Below are 21,694 nucleotides of genomic sequence, written 5' to 3'. Positions count from 1 at the left end.
ACCTTACAGGGATGCGCCACACTCCCCTTCGTACATTACCAGCTTTCCTCTTACTCAGTCTCAGCATTATGGATAGCAGGGATTCTACCTCTGGTAGCCTGTCTCACATCTTCATGGCTAAATGCAATAGACAACTTTGGTCTACAACTTTGAAGAATGCTCCTGCTTTTGATATATCTAAAAAAAGGAGAAAATGTCCATTTTGTGCGTTACAAATTCATTTTTAAGGCTATGTAAATGTCTTTTCTCATGTCTATGTGAAACTTATGTGTTTAGAAGGTATTCATATACAACAGTTTTCTTCATATCTCCCATTAAATCAGCAGTGCAATTCTCATGATCTGTTTAGTTTACCTTAAAGCCACATAAGTTTCCTGTTCTAAAGACATTAACGTGAACTGATTCATTATGTGCCATGTATCTGAGTTTAAGAAGTCTTTATCTCACAGTATTTTAAAATATTCATTCTTTGTTGAATCTGATTAATCTATCAGATTCTAGTATCTGAATATCAACAACAGAAGGCAAGGTTTTAGATCATGATCAGCTTACTGTCAGGCTTACCTAATGGTAGAGTAATAAAACAAGACCCTTCTTTTTCATTTTTTCTCCTTCTTTCTCATTTGGTTTTAACAGGCAGATGCTTTCTATAAGAATCAAAAATAACTGGAAAGCACTAAGGGCTGAAACTACTTTCAGCCTTTAAAAATACAGGATATTCTAGAGAGTATTAAGGCCTTGATAGTTATCAATCAATGTTGTCAGTAAGCATTTGAATAAATATGGCCTCTTTGTTTATAATTTGATAAAGAGTACTTGTGCAAGAAAAAGTGGACTAGCAAAAGACTTAAGAGGTTTACTCAGTTAAACAACAAAAAGCTCTCTGGACATCTTAGAGCAGAAGCATTAAAGGCATTTTATTTGTATATGATTTTTGCACAATCCCTTTAAGGAATTCAGATATTCTTTGTTAAAATAAATTTATGTGTCCAAAATGGAAGAACTGTGAGTATTCCCCTCCAAAATTTTCCTTCAGATTATAAATACTGCAGGTCTAGAGCAGTGGGACTCAGTCACACCAGCCTGACAATCATTCTTATTGTAAAAGGCAAAGTAAAGACATTCCACCACCACATTCAGAAGCTGTGACCTATTCAGTTTGACAGTCTGCTGTAGAGGAAATTACAGCAATACTAAATGAAAGAAGTAACAACTAATTGAGACTGATCTCAGCTGTTGAGAACTTTCAACCACATAACATTATTATATAATGCACGTAGCAAAGGGCACATGTTAGCAGAGACAGCTTTTATAACTATTCAGTTTAATCCACAGAGTTTAAAGGCATATTCTAGCCATGGTTTCCTTTATTTAAGGTCCAGCAGCATTGAAGCAGGGTTCTCCAAGTAAGATTTCCACAAGTTAGAAAACCGGGCCATTGTAGCTCCATCAATGATGCGATGATCAGCTGACCAACTCACATTCATTATTTGTGCTTTAAATACTTCACCTTTGCCATTAAACCGAGGAAGAACCTAAAAATCAGAGGAAGGGCAAAACCAGAATTATTAAATACTTTCATTAGAAAATCTGCTTTTTTTTTTTCTTGCAAATTTGTTGATCTAAATTAAAACATTTTGCTGAATTAGACAGACAGCAGTAGCACCATGCTAGAAACCAAGACCTTTCCATTACTGTTTGTGCTGTGGATTAGAATATATTGCAAGCCTGCATAATAAACAGTCATAGACTGCTTCCACCATCATGGAAATACTGAAGTAGTAAAAGCCTTTCCTGACTCAAAAGTTTCTTCCTGAATAGTTTATTGCACTTTTAGTTCTCAAAGTGGCAGTTTCCTTAAAGCATCTCTGAAAAGAAATGCTCAGAGGAAGAACATAGAATTTCAGTTAATACTAATTTCATTTTCAGCATTGAGCTCAAATATCTCTATTAAAGAATTAAAGCTTGAGATTCAGAAAATATAAAACTGCCTTCACATTCAAAATTCTATATAGATTCAGCTACCCGGCTCATGAAATTAAACTTCATTTTCAGAATACTTCTCAAGTTTCCTCCCTGCTGATAGTAAAATTGCTATTGCCATGTTGCAAAACTTGTAAAATTGTATTTACATTGTTTCTTATTAGGCTAAACATGGATGTTAGTGAAATAGAACAGGATTCTGGAAAATAAATATGAACTTTTGGTGTAAGAGACGTCTAATTAAAGATTTGATGTGTGCATAGTCATCTAAAAACATCACAGCCTTTTCAGTCATGAGCTATGCATCTTCTCTACAACAAAGGCAGACTCCATGTTCAATTTGTATTACAGATGACCTTAGCTAACACTCTCATCACTTGAGGTAAAGTTAATATACCTGTATCTTTCCAAGTGCTCCAATAGCTACTTCAGGAGGTAGTATAACTGGTTTGGCATAAGTGCCACCAATCTAGAAAAGAAAAAGGTGGGGATATTATTTAACAGCTTATTTTAAACAGATTGCCTCTTAAATTAATTGCTACAGATTTTGTTCTTCACATATTAAATTTCAGTAAAGTTTGCATTTCAGAAGCAGATTTCAGAAGCAGCTCCCATTTTCCCTGTACTTACTGTGCCAATATTTGAAAGGGTGAATGTTCCCCCAGTGAGGTCACTTGTTCCCAGCTGGCCTGCAGAGCCCAAGGACTGGAGGCGATTTAATTCCACAGCAATGTCAAACACACTGCAGACTTGAACATTTTTCACGTTAGGGACAATTAAACCTTGCTCTGTGTCCATTGCAACTCCAATGTTGTGTGAAGCCTGCAACAAGTGTCATTAACCAGACATTAATATAAGCTGGCAACATAAAATGTATTTTACATAAAAAGCCACTTCAGTCACATTTTCCTTATTTATCTTTTTAACCTGGAAAGTGCTGTATTTAGTAAGCAACTCCTGCATACAACTTTGAGGGGAGAAAAGGATGTCATTTTTCTTTAAATTAGCCTCACATCTGCGAACTGTAAATTGACGTTGAAAATTTCACCTTCAGAGAATACAAAGTCCTGGAATCAACTTCACACTGAAAACATTGCACTTTAGGATGACCATATGTGTAACAAAATATAAATTGCAGATTTTAAAGAGAGCACTACAATTAAAAAAAAAAAAAAAAAAAAGAAGAAAAAAAGAAAAAAAAAGAAATTTGGTTTGTGCATAGTCATCCAAAAACACCACAAACTTTTCAATCGTGAGCTATACAGTTTCTCTGCAACAAAGGGAGACTCCATGTTCCATTTCTATCAGAGATGAACTTAGCTACCAACCACATCACTGAGATCACCTGTTTTTCATTTTTTGGAAGGAATATAAGGATTCTGAGAGATATTTATAAAACAGCACAAAAAAAGTTTGTACTGGAAGGAGGAAGTACACACCAGGTAAGAAAATAGATACTTGTTTCTCAGAAGTATCAATCCAACAGCTTTTATAAAAATTATATAACCTTTATCAAGAATAAACTTTAATATATAAGGTTTGAGTATTGGAACAGTTGAACCACCGTGCCATTACTTAGAAATTGTTGTATTAGGTTTGAAATGTACTCATTTTAAAAGCTTGGCCCATATTCAGATGAAAAATAGGAAATTAATATATTAATGTGCATTTTTGAGGCAAGTCTGAATAAAAAAGTGACTCTTATCTAACAAACTACTGAAATAAGACCAACAATAAACCAAATCTAGGTCTCAGAATCTGAACACACAAATTATTTTCCTGCACAACACCATAATTCTTGGTTGTTACAATTAGCTCAGACATTCTGAAAAGCCCCTGTTAGACATTACTTTACACTTTCTGCTTTCAACGTTTATCCATAGTTTACAAACCTTATATGTGACATTTTGACAGTTCTCATCCAAAGAAGCATTAAGAATGGGATACTGCAGCAATCCCAGAGAGGCTGCCTGTTAAATATAACAAAAGAAAACAAAATAGATTTTTATATTTTATAAGCAGAGAGATGCATAGAAAAGAAGTAATGGTAGGAGAAAATTTAGATTAATAACAATATGTAATGAGTGTTTAGGAAGCACTGTTTTACTGGAGTGCAATAGCATTACCCAAAGTTTCAGATTAAGCTGTATATTCACTGTACATGAGTGCAACTGCCTGCTCTTCTGAACAATCAAAGGGACAACAGTGAGTGACCTAAGGAATTCATTAGCAATACAAAGATTATAATATTAACATCAACAACAACAATGATGCATTTCATAATGGTTCATTTCAAAGGAGTTCAAAAAATACTGACAATTTCAAAAACTTGTTTTGTGTGATTCAAATACCTGGTGATGCTTACCTCCATATTGAATGATGCTAGAGGCACCTTTCCCATTACTATTACAGAAGATTTCAATGATATTACATAACTCTAGCTGCAATTCCAACTGTAAATTGGTAAGTGGCTCAATAAACCAAAAAATAGTTGAAAGCTTTCCTATGATCTGCCATAATTCAGATGACAGAGAGGTGCTCCAAACTTACAATAATCACTGAACACATTTTGGCAAAACCTGTGTAAGTACGCCATATAGAGCCCTGCTGCATGCCTTACCTTTATGAAGAAAGGCATAAAGGAAAGCTTAACTCCACGGATTTCAGCTAGAGGTTTCAACTCTTCTCGCAGCTGAACAAGATGAGTCAAATCAATCTCATCAGAATAACCAAAGTGGGGAATCTTCAGGGCTGCACTCATAGTCTTTACCATGGCCTTCTGAAAACCTGGAAAATATTCATTGTATTCTTAAACCAACAAAATGAGCTTCTGTGAAGCTGTGGTGAAATTTCATCTGTTTCCACTAACCAAATTACACAATTCTAAAAAATCAAACCAAAGCCAAACCATAACCAAAGAAGAACAGGGTAAAGAACACTTACTGTGTTATTCAGCTCATGGAACTCAATTTTGATGTCTTTAATACTTCAGATTATACTACTACATCTCTCTCCTATATATGTATGAATTTGAGATCAAAATATGAAAATCTGCATTATGCTTTCCAGCCTTTCAAGAAAAACACTGCTTGAAAGGCAAGCAAAAAACTTTAATCTTCCCCTTTTAATGTGATTTTTTGTTACCTTAGTGTCTTTTATGGCACTGTTCTCCAGAACAAGTGTGAATGCTACTCACATAATAGTTCAGTATTCTATTATTAGGCATGATAAACCCTTAAATTCAGTGCACTTTGCCACTAATTGCATAATGATTCCTACCATGACAAATCCGTGTTTAGATTTCCGACCTGTTTCAACATACACTTGAAAAATGAGCAAGTGCAATTTGCAGCCCAACTCCATCCAACCAAAACATGAACAAATATTTCATAAAATAATTTCAGCAGAGATGTTTCTTACAGATAATGTTTTCCTAAATACTCCCTTGCATAAGAATAACATGAAACACACTCCCATCAAAAGGAATCAGCTGTTCACAGAGCAACAGTTACTGGTAGTCTACTGTGACCATGGTCTCAAGACTTTATATTTCATGATTTACCTGTTACAGGTTCAGTTTTATCTTTTCCTGAAAATGCAATGGGTCTGGAAACAGGTACAGGGATTTTACGTGTTTTGTCCTTTGAAACAGCTGGCACAGCCTCTGCTTTCCTCACAGGTGGGACAATTTCAGCCTTCGGTGATGGAGGCAAAATAGCTCCTGTTTGTTTGGCCAAGTAATTGAGTATATCTTCTTTAAGAATTCTGTTATCCTTCCCTGTTCCAACAACTTCACTCAATTTGATCTGAAAAGTACATAACAAGCTGTGACACTTTGGTTTTACTGCAACATGAAAGTATCTTATATTGAGAGCTATGGTTAAAAATTATTCCTATTTCTGACCCAACGTATCTGCAGTTTTCTTTTCCTTTCTATAATTTATTAGGTATTCAGCACTGTTCAAATCATCCAAAAGTCCCGCTAGGTATTTGACTGCATATTTCAAGGAGGAACTATGAATACTATTAACCTCCTAATTACCTCACAGGATCAATAGTGAAATATTAGTTTGAGAAAAGGTATTTTTCATTTAATTCTCTCCTAAAAATGCACCATGAGCTTTCAAAACCAATGGGATATTCATATAAAGGAAAAGAGGCATTAGAAAGGCATGAAAAACATCACCTAGTATATCATCTACTCTAATACAAATCCAAACAGCAAAACAAGGTGGGCTTTTTTATTTTTATTTTTCTCTCCCACTTTCTCTATTGAGATTCTCAGGAATCTCCTCTGACAGTTTCTTATTTTTATAAGAATTTTATAAAGGTTTTCTCAGTCATCAGCCTAAAGCCTCCTAGCTGTGTTTTAAGCCCAGTCATTCTTTTTCTATCCACCATAATCATCAGAAAGCACAATCCTCTTCATTTTTACAACAGTTTCACACATTTAAAATGTATTTTAAAACAAGTGTTTTTCTAGTCTGTTAAACTGCCATATAAAAGCTGGGTAAACTGGACCTTATTCAGCAAACCTACATTGTTCTCCATGGCCAGGCGACGAACTGCAGGGGTTGCTAATGTTTTGTGACCTTTTATCTCTTGGTGAGTGTGCTCTTCATGAGACATAGGAGGTGTTTCAACAACATCTTCTTCCGGGGCAACACCTGCAAACAAAAAGAAAATACTTAACTTTACTACATTATAAGCATTTGTTAAATTCCAACCTCAACCATTCTGTGACAGCTGAAGTTTTTATGATTTACTTTGAGCTAATGTGGATGGGAACACAGCTGGCTAAAGGCTGCTGCTTAAGCTGAATATTCAAGAGGAAATGTCAAGGAGATTTTAAATTCTAATAAATATCACAACTTTCTCTACTCAAATTTCTTGACTTTATAAAGGGAAAAAAAAGCTCTGAAGATTTTTGGGAGGAAAAAGTAAGCTTCTCAGTCACTGATTTTTTTATGACAACAAACAAAATATGCATGAGAAAAAAATGGCTTACAATACCTTTTGAAGCATCGATTTCAATGTCCACTAGTGGTTTTCCAACAAAAGCAATATCATCTATGCTGTAATGGAGTTTTCTGATGACTCCATCGTAACGACTGGTGATAGTAACAGAGGCTTTATCGCTCTGTACCTCACAGATGCTGTCAAACTGAGACACACTGTCACCTTCCTTTATGTACCTGGGAGGAAAGACAGAAAAACCCGTTCTCTGTGTTCCTTTGGTAAGTTCAGTAGTATACACCCCATGACATGGAAGTGCATTCCAGATGAGAAGACAAATTCTACATACTGGATATGTTTGCTACATGCCTTTCTGCCTGCCACAGAACTCTGTTAGGTGAAAAGACAAAATTTTTATGAATATCATTACACACTTATTACATTTACTTTATTAAAGCAGAGTTTTCCTCTCAGATTATAAAGCATCTAAGAATAAGAATGACCCCAGCTTAATCTGTTAGTTCTTAGTTTCAACTTGTCAATATACAAAGCATATTTGTACAAAGGTATTTGTACAAAGAACAAGGCCTTTCAACACTGCCTTCCTTCACTGTACACTTTGATTTTGTTTAATCCATTCATCACTGGCTTTTTACAAACAATTTAAAAGTTCAAATATTTTACTAAAAGCAATAGAGAAAGGGTATAGGATAAAATTATGTGGATTCTCTAGACTAGTCATTTGTTTCTAAAGCTCAGACTAAGTAAACATAACAAAAGACAGGCCTCCTGAACTCAAAAAACATTAATCACTGAAGGAAAAGCCTAAACACAGGTGCATCCCATTCCTTCCACTTTTTTTCACTCACAAATCTATCAGACTGAAAACAAACAAAATGTAAATCTCAGTATGTACAAGGTTTTAAAATGTGCAAAATGAAACCTGGAAAACTTCCCTAGTAACCCAAAAAATATTCTCAGATAATTCATTGATCATACAGTTAAAGCAGCTAAACTACCTGCTGATTTCTTAGTGTATTTCCAGGAAAGCAGAGCTTACCATTCTTTTACAGTCACCTCTGTAATTCCTTCTCCAATGTCAGAAAGCTTAAACTGGACAATTTGGCCACATGAAACTTGAAACAGAGAATAAGAAAATACAGCATGTTTAATATGAAATACAAGCTACCAGACAGAAAAATCTGAATGCATCAGAAATAGTCTACACACCAGCCATATGCAAACCTCTAACATAATATTCATAAAATAGTAAAATAAAAGAAATTATTTTATTATGAAAAAGATTACCAGCAGATGTTCTGAATAATCGCTGTTGATGGCTAAACTTGAGGGCAGATTTGTCAAACACGCACACATATTTTGATTTTATAAAGCGAATGCTGCTGCACGATCTAACGCGATGAATGCAAACCTGGGGAGAAAAGTCTCAAGGGTTAATACAATGGACTGAGGATATAGTGCTCATTTAATACTCCTGATGTAACACTCATACTAAAATAGTTTCATTCTAGTCTATATAAGAGAAGTTCTTATGGAAACACAGTTACACTGAATACATTCTTGAATATAAAATAACCTTTACATTAGCAAAAGCTTTGCTAGCTCTTTAATTTCTTTCACTAGCACAACACACAGGGAGATCAAAGCCACAGTGACATAACCAATTAACAAAAATCATGACAGGATTTGGTGAGTGATTCATTGCTATTGTTTCTCTCAGGAATTAGCTTAATCAGGACAGGCACACAAAAAGCACACATACTATCAACTACATCAGACATCTGAAGTATTCCTATCCAGGATGAATGCTAGAAGTCTTCCCTAGACTGCAGGGAAAACCAGCATATTTGTCTTCATCAGTTCTTATTCCCATCAGAGGTTGATCAGAAGTACTGATCAGAAGTACTAATCAGAAAGGAAATTCACACCAGAGGGCCCAGAGAGTTGCCCTTTCATTTTTTTCCTATATAGGAGGCAATTGTCTTCAAGTAAGCATCATCTCAAATCAGCTTCAATGATATTTTGTAAGAACTGGCCATGAGATGGTTTTCTTTAATGGTTACAATTTCATTTATCCAGAAATCAAAAGTGTCTGCAGAATTTTCTGAAAGATTCTTTATGCTTTAAAGCTTTAAAGCTTCTTGTAATCAGTCATGATTGTGATCAAAAGCAAAGCTGATAGTGCTTGCATTGACATAAACAGGTATTTTATTAATCTCAACACAAGTTAGTTCAGACACATTCTTATTCAGTAAAATTAATTTAATTTAATAATAAATTTAATTCTTGTGTTATGTTGTCTTAAGAGTGCTGTAAAATTTATAAAAATAACAGTTTCTTTGTAGATACTATCTCTAACAAATTTAGAGATATGAAAAAAATTCAGGTGCTACAATGTACCTCAAGTAGCTCAAAACTGTAAAATTTAGAAATTATCTTCTTAGAGGAGCCAGAAAACAGCACACCTGCATGGGAAAGTTCATTTTAACTTCTTGTTTAAAAAATCCTTTCAGTAATTACAGAACATATGAAACTTCTTGTTTCCCTCCCCACACCCCATGCTGTTCAACTATTTGCTATCACAGTCCACTTTTTAAAAGGTACATTATTCAGGGCCACACAATTCTGAACTGACAATGCACTAATTTTCTGTATTGTTTATCCTAGCACTGCGAGTTATATTTAATATCCCCTTTCTTTAAGGAAGAAACCTTTTATACAATACAATCTATCAAAATGGACACAGCAAAGTTACATCATTCGAGTTACCTTTCAGTTGCCTGCCACTAAAATGGTACCTACTGATCTAGAATGAGCATTTTCCTAATTCCTATAACAAGCAAATAGAAAATATTTTCATTTGTCCTCCAAATAACTTTCCATATTCAGCAATCAGATAACATGGCAATTTCCAGCTATGAAAAATTGTATTTTAGGAATACATTTAAAGTTCTCATTAAATTACAAAACTAATGTACATCTTCACAATCCTATTTTCTCCTACTTTAATTCTGGGTTTCTTCCCAGATGAAGGTAACATGTTTACATTAAAATGTTACTGAAAAAAATGTTCAAGTAGACCTTTTTGTCACAAACTGGCAAAAGCCCTCTTTTCTCTTTACACGTTCCTAAATGAAAAACATTCAGTATTTACCTGTGAAGATGATCACAAGGAGCACAAGGAGCACACTGAACTATTTCTAAATGTGAAGTTTCACAATGATTTCCATGTGTTTTTAACCTTTGGTTACCAATGCAGGTAGTGAATTAGTAATGTCACTGCCAAAAAAAGAGACTGATGTTGTTATTGAAGAGTAACCATGCTGTTTCATATTATATCTGTAGGAATAATTCAAAACCACTGAATTTTTAAAAAGGAAATCTTTCTGGTTTTCCATTTTGCACATTCTCTACTAAAAGGTTGCTGTGCTAGTATGTTAAAGTAATAATGCAGGACACAATCTCTTCACAGAGCAGTGTTCCTTACTAGCAAGGAAAAAAATTAAATCCATTAAACAAAAAGACTGTGCTTACAAATTCAGCATTTAATCACCATAATACTGGTGTTATGCCAAACAAGGAAATAAAAATGGCACCTAAAAGACAAAATTAGCTCTAATATCCATAGCATACCCATCTACATATTTTGATGTCTGGAAAAATCAATCAGTAAACTCCAAACATAATTGCTAGTAATGAGTTTGTTAATGTGGCTACTATTACACTAAACAGCAACTTAAAGGCAATAATGTCACATCAAGGTAACATCTTTCCTGTGCAAGTCTCTGATGTGCAGTGTGACTCTGGCAAAAAGGAACCGAGGGCCCACTCAAGTGCCTCGCTGGGACTGAGGCCACACCAGCCTGGCTGACAGAGCCGTGCTCTGACCCGAGCCAGGAGGGGAGCTGAGTGCACTCGGGGAGAACTGCCTTGGCCCTCTGGTTTAACTTTGGTTGTTTCCTAAAAAAAAAAGGCAACTCCAGCTTTCTAAACTACCACTGATCCTGAAAATGTATGCTGGCCTCAGACCAAAATATTTTTAAGCAGCTTCCAGAGAACTGATTACCTGATGGATTAACGCTAAATTTCCAAGTCAAATTGAGCAGTTCATGCTCACATGCAATGATTGTGCATTAAAGGATACTGCCCTGCTGAACTCTCTTGACTTCTGTTCCATGGAGTCATTTTAATAAACATTTCCTCACACTGGATGTGTTTTGCATACATATTCTGGATTTCCAAGGATATAGTTACTGATATACTAAAGCAACATCCCTGGTAACATGTTTTAATCTAATGTCATCCCTCATCTAAATACCCAGCACATGTCCCAGTATCCAGGTAACTACAATTTCCCTACCACTTAATACAAAAGCCCCCTGGCTCAGATTCAAAACGTGCTTGCAGGAAATACACACTATAAACCAGCCAATTCTATAGTTTAGCATGCACATAGATGAGTGTTTTCATCTTACCAGACTCTCCCTCTGCATTAAGAGTAGATGGTTAGAAATACAACTGAAAAGAAAGTGCTATTTTCAATGCTCTTATTTAGCAAAATTATTAAAAAAGTTACTAGCTGAAAACTGGATTACAAAAGTATCATTTATAAATTCCTCATCCTTATACTTTATAATATGAATTATTAAGAGAAAAAAAATACTAGAAACTGGAACTGATCCTTAATTTTGTTTCCTAAAATTCAAAAGTTATTTCTTCTCTGACATCCCACAATGTATGAGTGATACAATAATAAACCAACGCACTTCACAACAGCAAGAAGACTATAATACAAGAAGACAGAAGAAAGCATAGACTGGGTCCATGTTCACGAAATTTTAAGTATTCCAGAAAGGCAACCAAGTAGATTCACTTCTTATGGTAAGGTATCTCTCAACTACTTTTCAAGCATCAAGGCTCCTGGAATCCAAAGAAATCCGTTTCTGTTTTGTGTACGTGTAGCCACACGGTCCCCGTGCAGATGCGGTGTGCTAAGGGAGGTGATGCGTGGGCGGAGAAGCGTTGATGGCACAGCAACGTACAGGCAAAGCAATAATGGGATGACTTAGAAATAGCAGAAGAGGACGTGTCACTGGTTTATTACAGAAAGGCACACGTTTCTCTCACAGGGAGCACGGGCAAGGGCAGGGCACTCCGGGGGCTGCGCGGGGCGGAGGGTGCTAGTTCTGGGGGTCCCTGTGCAGCGCGGGCGGGCGGTCCCGGGCACGGCCGGGGGCTCGGTCACCTGCACGGCGGGCAGGGAGCTGAGGCGCCGCCCGCCCCCGGCCACTGCCGAGGCGGCAGGTCCGCGAGCGCGTCGTGTTCGCAGAGGCGCGGTGCTCGCTGTGTGCCCGCCGGACGGCAGGAACCGAGGACAAGGGCTCGGGGATGCCGCGCGTTATTCCTCCCACCCCGGCTGGCCGGGAGCGCCGCCGCCAGCGGGGCTCCCGCTGCCCTTACCAGGCGCCCCGCGGCTCGGCAGCTGCTCCTCAGCGCGGTCACGGCCGCCATCTTGCCCGGGCAGAGCGGCCCCGCACACACCCCCGGCTCAGCCAACCGGCGGAGGCCGCGCCGCCACAGCCAACCAGGAGCGGGCGGCGCTCGGGCCGGGCAGCGCGGGCGGCGCTCGGGCCCACGCACGCCCACGGTACGGACCGGGAGTGTCCCCCGTGTGGGGCCCAGGGCCGCGGCTGGCGGTGCAGGGCGTGCGGCTTCCCCGGGCCGCAGTAGCGGGAAGGGCAGCGCGAAGAGCCCGGCCGTTCCCGATACACGTGTAATAAAGTCCCGAGCGCGCCTGCCAGACCAACGCGCCCGTGTCTGCGGGTCTACGTGGAAAGTGATTGTAGCCAGGTGGGGGTCGACCACTTCTTCCAGGTGACGACCGACAGGGCATAGTCTTAAGATGCTCCAGGAGAGGTTTACGTTGAACATTAGGAAGAATCTCTTCGGAAAGGGTGATTAGACATTGGAACGGGCTGCCCAGGGAGGTGGTGGAGATACCAACGCTAGAGGCGTTTAAGGAAGAAACTGGACGTGGTACTTAGTGCCATAGTCTGGCTGACATGGTGGTATTCGTTTATAGGTTGGACTCGATAATCTCAGAGGTCTTCTACAATCTAATTCATTCTGTGATTCTGAGGAAAACTAGTTTGTAACGAGGAGGGCAGCAGTCGGCCGCTCCCCTCCGGCGGCGGCGCTGTGCCCACGGTTCTGACCTCGCAGGTGCCGCGGTTGTTACCGCTCCGGCCCTCAGGACAGGGAGAAGGTATTGCTTCCTACGGGACGGCGGGACGGGTCACTACCGCAAGCACAAGGGAGCTACCCCTGCTGCTCCTCCCCGCGGCGGAGCCTCCCGGCCAACGCCGGCGGGCGGGCAGGGAGGCGCCTCCGCTCTGCGCCTGCGCGGCACCGCCGCCCGCCCCCAGCGCCGGCACCGCAGCATCCCGGGCGCGCCTCTGCCGCCAAGCGCTCCTGGCCCCGGGGCTGCTTCGCCGAGGACTCGCAGTGTTTAGGGCCCCGCCGGGATCCCATCGGCGCGGCCTCTGCGAGAGACACTGCTCATCGCCAGCCATGGACGGGGACAGAGTGGAGATAGACGGCGGGATCATGGAGGGGGTGAGAGCCAGCGGGCCGCGTCTTACCTGGCCCGGGCAGCGGTAAGGGCTGGCGGGGTGGGCGGGAAGTGCCGTAGGGCCTGATGATCGCCGTTTCTCCCTGCAGGGCGGGCAGATCCTGCGGGTGTCCACGGCGCTGAGCTGCCTGCTGGGGCTGCCCGTGCGGGTGCGCCGGATCCGCGCCGGGCGGAGCCAGCCCGGCCTCAGGTGAGACCCTCCCCGGGCGGTCCCGGGGCGCCCAGCCGGTCACTTACGGTGTGGGGGGGCCTTCCCGGGCCGGGGCACAGCTGCGCAAGGCCTCGGCTGCTCTCGTCTGAATCATTTGTGTTTCCATTGCTTTAAAAGGGCCTTTTTACCAGAAAACCCGGTCTTTGGCTCACAAGGAGTGAGGGGGAACGCTGGGGCATGAACTGGCCTCGGTTCCCTCGCCGGTGCCCTCAGCGCGGCTCCCCGGCCCGGGGCAGCTGAGGCCGCAGCCTCGGAAATGGTTCTACGGGTGCTAAGCGGAACACACGGTTTGAAACAGGGAACGCACTCATGTAATGCCTGAGCGAAACATAGCTTACCGAGAGTACAGTGTTAAGAACAGTGAGTGCATATCCTAGTGTTGCTACAGTTAGTCTATTTCCAGTGTTAAGAACAGTTGGTGTGTTTCCTATTTAAATTTCTTAATAAATGGAAACAAGCACAAGGCAACTATATAGCAAACGTGTTAAATCTCTTGTAGCACTGTAACCGGTTCTGGCTCAGCCAGTATTGCCATCATTATCCCGCTGCATTTCTGTCCAAGCATTTATCACATTAGGACAAGCGACTGCTCCTGGCTCTCATCTATTTGCCTGTACCCATACTAGTGGGAAAGATACTAGAATCCTGCGTATCCCAGTATAGCCTGAATGCTGCTCCTTTGGCTCCTGTGAAGTCTGAAGTACTGTAGCAACCAGAATGAATTTCTGATCCTTGTCTAATCCAAAATTTGCATTGGTAGTTTTTTAGTTGGTTTTTAGTGGTTCTTTTAATGTAACATGAGTATGTAGTCTACTTGTATGCGTCTTTAACTGTTTATTGTCACTCTAAGACCTCAGCATCTGTCTGGATTGGAGATCATTCGAGATCTGTGTGATGGGAAGCTGAATGGTGGTGAAATTGGCTCAACAGAAATAACCTTCACTCCTGGGAAGATCAAAGGTGGAACCCACATAGCAGATACAAAAACAGCAGGGTATGTCTTTGTACCACCTTCTGATAACTTTAAAATTATCACAACTGATGGGGGGGGGGGGGGAAAAGAACATTTACACATTTATGCTTTGGTAATGACCCAGGATATGTGCTGCCTGAGCCAGATTTGTGTGACCAAAGAACCTGTAGTATAGGCAGGAGATGCATGAAGTACATGCTAAGTTTAAAAGTATGATTGATGTAAAAGCTGAACACTTGGTTCATGTTATGCAAAAAGCAGGTGCCTGTGTCTTTAAAACTTTAAGTGTAATTTCTTTACATTTACTGTGTTACATACCAGACCAAATGCATTAAATTAGATAAGTATCTCACATCCATGAGATCTGAAATAACCATCATACAATAAGGTAATTTTTGATATTTTACTTACACTCATAGTAGCACAGTCATATTAGTCTTTTGGAACATAATCCATCCATGTATTAAAATGTTACTGCTGCCGAAGCCTTTTCTGCTACCTAGACCCACAGTTTTCATGGTCCCATCTGTATACTAAGGGAGATACATAACTTTTATTTCAGACAGAAGCATTAAAGTTACAATTATTGTGAAATGAAAACTTTCGTATTTAGGCTTGCAAAGGACGACAAGTTTTAAATTAGTATCTTTTAAGACTAATAAGTTTATAGATAATTTAAAAATAAAATGCAGAACTCTGGAACTCCAGGTGCTCTGGAAGGTCATCTGCCTTTGATATAAAGTGATTCTATGGAATTCTATGGTTTATGGGTGTCTGACATTTGAGTATCTTATAATTGCTTTTAGGAGTGTGTGTCTACTGATGCAGGTAGCAATGCCCTGTGTGCTGTTTGCTGCTTCCCCATCAGAGCTTCATTTAAAAGGTGGGACTAATGCGGAGATGGCTCCTCAGATAGACTACACAGTCATGGTAGGGAGAAATTCCTTTGTCTTGGTGCATCTTCCCTGAATATGTGTGCAATGTAACTGCTGTTCCTCTTACTGCAAGTCTATTTGTGACTATGGAATTAGGCATGGGACTACAACACTATTAGTGTACTGGATGTAGAGAGCAACCAGTGTTTCATGGAATTTCCTGAAACAGCAAATAGTTTCTTTGGTTTTAATTACTACAGAAAATTTCAGTTAAAATGTATTCTTTATCTAGAAGTGCTGTGAATTACTTTTCTTTTTTCCCATAAGAAAGTCCTTTTACACAAGGTGACATTGAGAATGAAGTATGAGGAATGTCAAATAAGCTATATGGATGAGACTGGCTATCTTTTTTTTTTTCAGTAATGTAACTGAATTTTTTGTGTTGAGGTTGACCTTTTTTTTCTCTTTTAAGATTGCATGAAATAGTGGGAAAATATTAATGCAAAATAAATTCACTCTGTGTTTTTATATGTGTTTATTTTTCAGGTTTTCAAGCCAGTAGTTGAAAAGTTCAACTTCACATTTAATTGTGACATAAAAAGAAGGTGAGTTGTGGAGCTGTGCAGCAGATCTGGGCCTTACTGAACCCGTGTGTGAGCAGAGGCACACACAAGGGGCTCTCAATCAAACTGAGGGATGAATTTATAATACATGAACTAATCTGCATTAGCTGTCCCTGTGTGTACTGTCACCCTGTGATGAATGGGATATGATTCTTTGCTGTCTTCTTTTTTCCTTGCTGGGTCCACAGCTGCTGTGTAATGTTTCCTGTTGGCTCCCCTGAGGGGAGCACATGCTGAACAGGCAGTGCATTACTGAGCTTTTTCCAAGGTGCCAGTTAGGTTAGTGTTAGGAAATTAGTAAGATGTGCGTTACAGAGGATTAGTGTTAGAGAACCCAGTTCCATTATATGAGTTTCTAAGGCACACATCAAGAAAGTTTGTACGTTACAGTAGCAGGGAACATAAAAATGTATGATGAAATATAGGAAGAGCCTCCTGGCCCTTTTCTTGGTTTCCTTGTGATCATTGTATTTAGTTACATACAATTACTGTTTCTAAATAGGGGTTACTACCCTCAAGGAGGTGGTGAAGTTGTAGTCCAGATGTCTCCAGTCAAAGAGCTGAGCCCAATAAACTTAACAGAACGTGGCACAGTGACAAAGATTTATGGAAGGGCATTTGTTGCTGGAGCACTGCCTATCAAAGTAAGTGCTTATCATGGCTCTGGTAGAATCCAACTTTATATAGCTACATAAAATTGCATGCGATCTGCTTAACATTCTTCTATTCTCCTGTCTTTTGCAGTCTTACACAAGCTAAGCAACCTTATTAAATTGTTTTGATTATTCAGGCTGTAGAATATTATATTGGACATACCTAAAATTCATTCATCACACAGCAGTGTAAAGGTGAAACAGGAAATGAGAACAGTAGCCTCATCCTTCACAGGACTACTCAAAAGTCTTTAGCATATATTGAGGGATATCTTATATCTGATTTATGTATTCTTCATATTCATGTGGATTATTTTAAATCTGAAATTAGGGCCCTCGTTCATATTTATGAGCACAGGTGGAGGCCAGACTACAACAAGTTTTTCAGCCATTGCTAAGGGTATTAGAACAAGTTAAGGGTAGGTTTAGACAAAAATTAGGAGAGAAATTTGCTCCTTTATATCTCCTTCTTTCTATTCTTCCTCTCCTGAGTGCTGAGATCTCCTTAAGGTTCCATCTCACATACAGGCTAGGAATTAGTAGAGGAAGGAAGAGGAGAAACTGAATTACTTTTTGAAAAGTTGTGGACTGCTGGTTTTGGTCTTAAAATCTCCAAATCCATGAATATAGCTATGATTAGATCACAGGAATGGGATAAGCTTCGTATGCCCCCATTTGCTTGTGATGTAAAATTGCTATTTTATGTATTCTCTCTTACAGAGTATATTCTGTACGTAATAATTGTGGGGTGGGATTTTTGCACTTGTTTTTGGGGTGGGCCATTTTTAGAAGCTAATGTTTTGCGAGAAGACTAAAATCAAATTGTTTTCTCTATGAATGAAGAAAAGTTATTGAATTTCTATTGATATTGAAGTTTCTATATACATTTATATAACTATCATTTGTACAACATTTAATGTTACCTTAATTTTGTAGTAAAATTTTCAGAAAAAAATCATGTTCAGTTCTTGTAGGGGTTTACAACAGTCCTTTGTTTTTCTAGTTAATAAAGTAGCCCCTTTATTTAGGGATTAACTGTAATAATTGAATTTACAAGGAAAATGTATTGCTGTATTAGATAATTACTGGGTTTATGTCTTGTCTTGTTAGCTGGCAAAAGACATGTCAGCAGCAGCAGTGAGATGCATCAGAAGAGAAATCAGAGATCTTTACATTAACATTCAGCCTGTCAGAGAACCTGATGATCAAGCTGTTGGGACTGGAAGTGGAATAATGTAAGTTGAATCCAAGCTGTCTATTGTTAGCTCTAATCTTGTTGGTTGATTAGCTAGATCTTGATTACATATCTGGTAAATAAACTGTAATATGAGTGATTTTGTTCTTAATTTTAATTATTTTTGTTTTTCTGCTTAGTATTATTGCAGAGACTTCAACAGGTTGTTTGCTAGCTGGGTCATCACTTGGCAAGAGAGGTAAGAATGCCATGAATTCTTTGGGACTTAACTGAATAAACCAAAACCAGATAGGAATCTGAAGTATAATCTGTTTAATGATCTGATGCTTTGAATGTTTCATTTTTAAATGTATGTTTATAGAAATAAAGGACAGCAAAAATTAGTAGATTTAAATCATAGTAAATGGAAATTTACAAAAATTACTGAACTGTTAACTTTACCTCATATCAGAATGGATAATCACTGCAAATATTTCTGAACTTTAGGAACACAGGCTTTGTGTTCCTTTACATGTGAAGATTTTGGTCAAGAGTGAATCTAGATTAAAATAAATGGAAGAATAAATTATTTGAATCTAATGTTTTTCTGACTAAATGAGGCTACTTTCTTTCCACTGCTTAGGATGTATAGACTATATATGAGCATAAGATGGGAAGGGTTTTTTAAGCAGACATTTGAGGCAAGAGCATAAGATTTAAAAAGTTGATAATTCCTTGGGTTGTTTTTTGGGGTTTTTTTTTGTATTTTTAAAATTTTAAATAGTAATTTTCAGCTTTCTGATTTCTCTCTTAGGAAAGAATGCTGACAAGGTCGGCATTGAAGCAGCTGAGATGCTGCTTCAGAATCTTAAACATGGTGGAACTGTGGATGATTCTCTGCAAGACCAAGTAAGGTTACTGTATGTGTTTACAGGAAGTAGAAAGAACATGTATGCACTACTTGTAACCAGTATAGATCTGAACAGGGAAGGAACAAGATGTTAGTAGTCTCAGAGCTATGTAGTCACAACATCACTAGAATTAGCAAATTTTTAGTTTTTAGGAACCACAAATGCTTTTAGCTTTGCACCAATACCCTCAAATTTTCCCTTTCTCCCAATAAGTATGGAAGAAGGAGGCAGGAATTTGCTTCTATTTGGCATTCCATGTAGTGCAGTGATAATAGCTCCCTCTTTACATATATAGAATGATGCTAAAGGAAGGTATCAGAGAATATCTAGGACATGCTCCTGATTATCTTTCTCCCCTAATTTAATTTAAAAATGAAGGCCCTTCACTGCCTTATTTTAGTCTGATAAGAATCTTGGGTTGGTTTAGCTAGGATGATGCTACCTTTTAGCTGTAAACACCTGGGCACACATTAATATTATGTAGCATAATAAGTATTTCAGTCTTGGATTCAGCCTACTTTTTTCAAAGCATGCAAGTACAACTGATGGGAACAAGCCACAGCCAGAGTCACTGTGTATGAGAACTGTGAAGAGTTAATCACACCTTGTAGTATTCTTGTCATGGTGATGTTTTTAAGTCAAATCAAAGGTTTTCAGGTGTCTGGTGAATATGTGATCAGGAAGTGTTAGAATTAAAATACCTCTTCCTGAATTTTTCTCCATGTAGATAATCTATTAATCTGGATTAGTAGATTACCTATAGTATTTAGTAATCATTAGTACCTACCATTAGTAATCTACTAGTAACCATTAGTAATCTACTAATCTGATGTGATTTTAGGGGAATATACGGTGGGGGAAAGCAAAGTTAAATGTAGTAGCAGGGATTCAGGGGCAAGCTCCACTGTGGAAAAGTAGCTTGTCTGTAATAGGCATTACAGTAGCAATCTCCAAACTTCTGGAGCCTTGGATCACTCTTCAAACTCAGCTTCATGAATTTTTATGAAACCTGGAAGACAATATTTTTATATCTACAGATATTTTGCATGTTTTGGTTGGGTTTTTTTTAATCAATAAATTACTAGAATCTGAAGAATGATTTAATAATTACCTTTCTCTCCCTTTCAGCTGATCATTTTTATGGCACTAGCAAAGGGAGTGTCTAGAGTGAAAAGTGGACCAATTACACTTCATACTCAAACAGCTATACATTTTGCAGAGCAGCTAACAAAGGTGAGTCCATTCCAGAAGGAAGTTCTTCCAGTAACTTGGCAATGTACAGTTCATCAGGCAGTGTGAGCTGAACTTGATCGTGGAGAACAAGCATTGATAAAGCAATTGCTATAGTATTTACCTGGGAGATCTCCTGTAGAAAGTGAGCATACTCTAGAGTTAAAGGCTTTTAGAATGGTTAGATACTTTCATCACCTTTATTTAAATTTAAATGGCTTTTTGAGTTAAATCTGTCAAAGCTGTAATATACATAAACACATGGCAGTACAATTATTGGACATTGGATATTGAATATTTAAACTGCCCTATGTGATAATTTAATTAGTGATGTATTTCTAATCCTCTTTTAGGCCAAATTTACTATAACAAAATCAGAAGAGGAAGATCCCAGTAATGATACCTACATCATTGAGTGCCAAGGAATGGGGATGATAAACCCAAACTTATAGTGTTAAAAAAAAAAAAAATAGGCAGTAAGCTGCCAACAGCAGCACTCAGCATACCTCAGTGATGTATTGCACTACACTTCATTGGATGTATAATCTGCCTGAAGAGGAGGAGCCTTCTGTCACATCAGAGTGATTTAACTTGAAGGTTGATGTCAAGCTTTTCCTTGGTATGATGAGAATCAGTCATGTGAAAAATTAAAACTTTACCTTTTTTTTTTTACTATTAGCAGCAAAATGAGTAGCAACAGGACAGCAAATAGAATATACTGTATGTATGCAAGAGCTTCAGTTAGAAGCTTTGAATTTTACCCAAGTAGAAAATAACTATTTTAGTTCAGTATTTCTTTCCCTTTTAACAAATGAAAGTTTTGTTCTCTGGAAACCTTTATGTTATGAGGTACATGGAATGAAATGCACCATCAAATCTGTATTGCTGATCTTCCTTAGCCGTTTGCTAAATAATAAAGCAGTATCACCCTATAAAAGGCTTTATATGTGGTGTTATCTCAGTAGGTTGTGAGTGGGAAAGGTGGATACAAAATAACTTTTCAGCAGCATAGTTTCTTTTTCTCCCTACAGAAAGAATCAATGCATAAGATAATATTTTAAATCTTTTTTTCATCTATTTTAAATCTTTATTTTCATCTATTTTATAAAGCCTTGTCAGGCAAGCTTAATCAATCATATTACAGCCCAGACACCGAGTATTAACTCCATGATATGATTTTATTTCCTAGCTGTAGTTGTCCTTGTCACTTAGCATACTAACTGAGGCTATATATTCACTGAAGTGATGTTCTTTTTGAAGGGAGTACTTAATTTCATCTGAGATTAGGGTGCTGTTGAACACACATATAGACACAGTAACTATATGTATGGACATGTAAATACACATAATTTATGTAGGCATATAAAATCCAGGTGTTATCCCCCATCTGGGGATTAAGTAGAGCTTCTACCAGGCTGGTGTTGATCACGCTACAAAAACTTTTTCTGAAGTA

General features: G+C 38.6%; 2 protein-coding genes across 3 annotated transcripts; one reads left to right on the top strand and one right to left on the bottom strand.

The window, feature by feature from the left end:
* Positions 1 to 64: 64 nt before the first annotated feature.
* Positions 65 to 12,554, bottom strand: DBT (dihydrolipoamide branched chain transacylase E2). Its single transcript, XM_058842553.1, has 11 exons — positions 12,421 to 12,554; positions 8,248 to 8,371; positions 8,000 to 8,075; positions 6,997 to 7,178; positions 6,523 to 6,650; positions 5,546 to 5,789; positions 4,604 to 4,770; positions 3,876 to 3,953; positions 2,614 to 2,805; positions 2,381 to 2,452; positions 65 to 1,535 (listed from the first exon to the last, which is right to left on the bottom strand). Exons 1-11 carry the CDS (start codon positions 12,469 to 12,471, stop codon positions 1,368 to 1,370), a joined length of 1,482 nt encoding a protein of 493 aa, XP_058698536.1. The 5' UTR covers positions 12,472 to 12,554; the 3' UTR covers positions 65 to 1,367.
* A 121-nt stretch (positions 12,555 to 12,675) lies between these two features.
* On the top strand, positions 12,676 to 21,173 carry RTCA (RNA 3'-terminal phosphate cyclase). Of its 2 annotated transcripts, none has more exons than XM_058842554.1 (12): positions 12,676 to 12,810; positions 13,043 to 13,575; positions 13,681 to 13,781; positions 14,653 to 14,796; positions 15,582 to 15,705; positions 16,197 to 16,255; positions 16,776 to 16,917; positions 18,037 to 18,161; positions 18,301 to 18,359; positions 18,915 to 19,009; positions 20,140 to 20,244; positions 20,595 to 21,173. In XM_058842554.1, exons 2-12 carry the CDS (start codon positions 13,531 to 13,533, stop codon positions 20,691 to 20,693), a joined length of 1,098 nt encoding a protein of 365 aa, XP_058698537.1. In that variant the 5' UTR covers positions 12,676 to 12,810; positions 13,043 to 13,530; the 3' UTR covers positions 20,694 to 21,173. The 2 variants fall into 2 exon arrangements, with proteins under 2 accessions (XP_058698537.1, XP_058698538.1); XM_058842555.1 differs by having other exon boundaries at positions 12,696 to 12,810; positions 13,183 to 13,575.
* The last annotated feature ends 521 nt before the right edge of the window (positions 21,174 to 21,694 follow it).

This window comes from Poecile atricapillus, chromosome 7 (assembly GCF_030490865.1).
Source record: "Poecile atricapillus isolate bPoeAtr1 chromosome 7, bPoeAtr1.hap1, whole genome shotgun sequence".
NCBI lineage: Eukaryota > Metazoa > Chordata > Aves > Passeriformes > Paridae > Poecile > Poecile atricapillus.
This window is presented reverse-complemented; position numbering and strand designations above follow the sequence as displayed.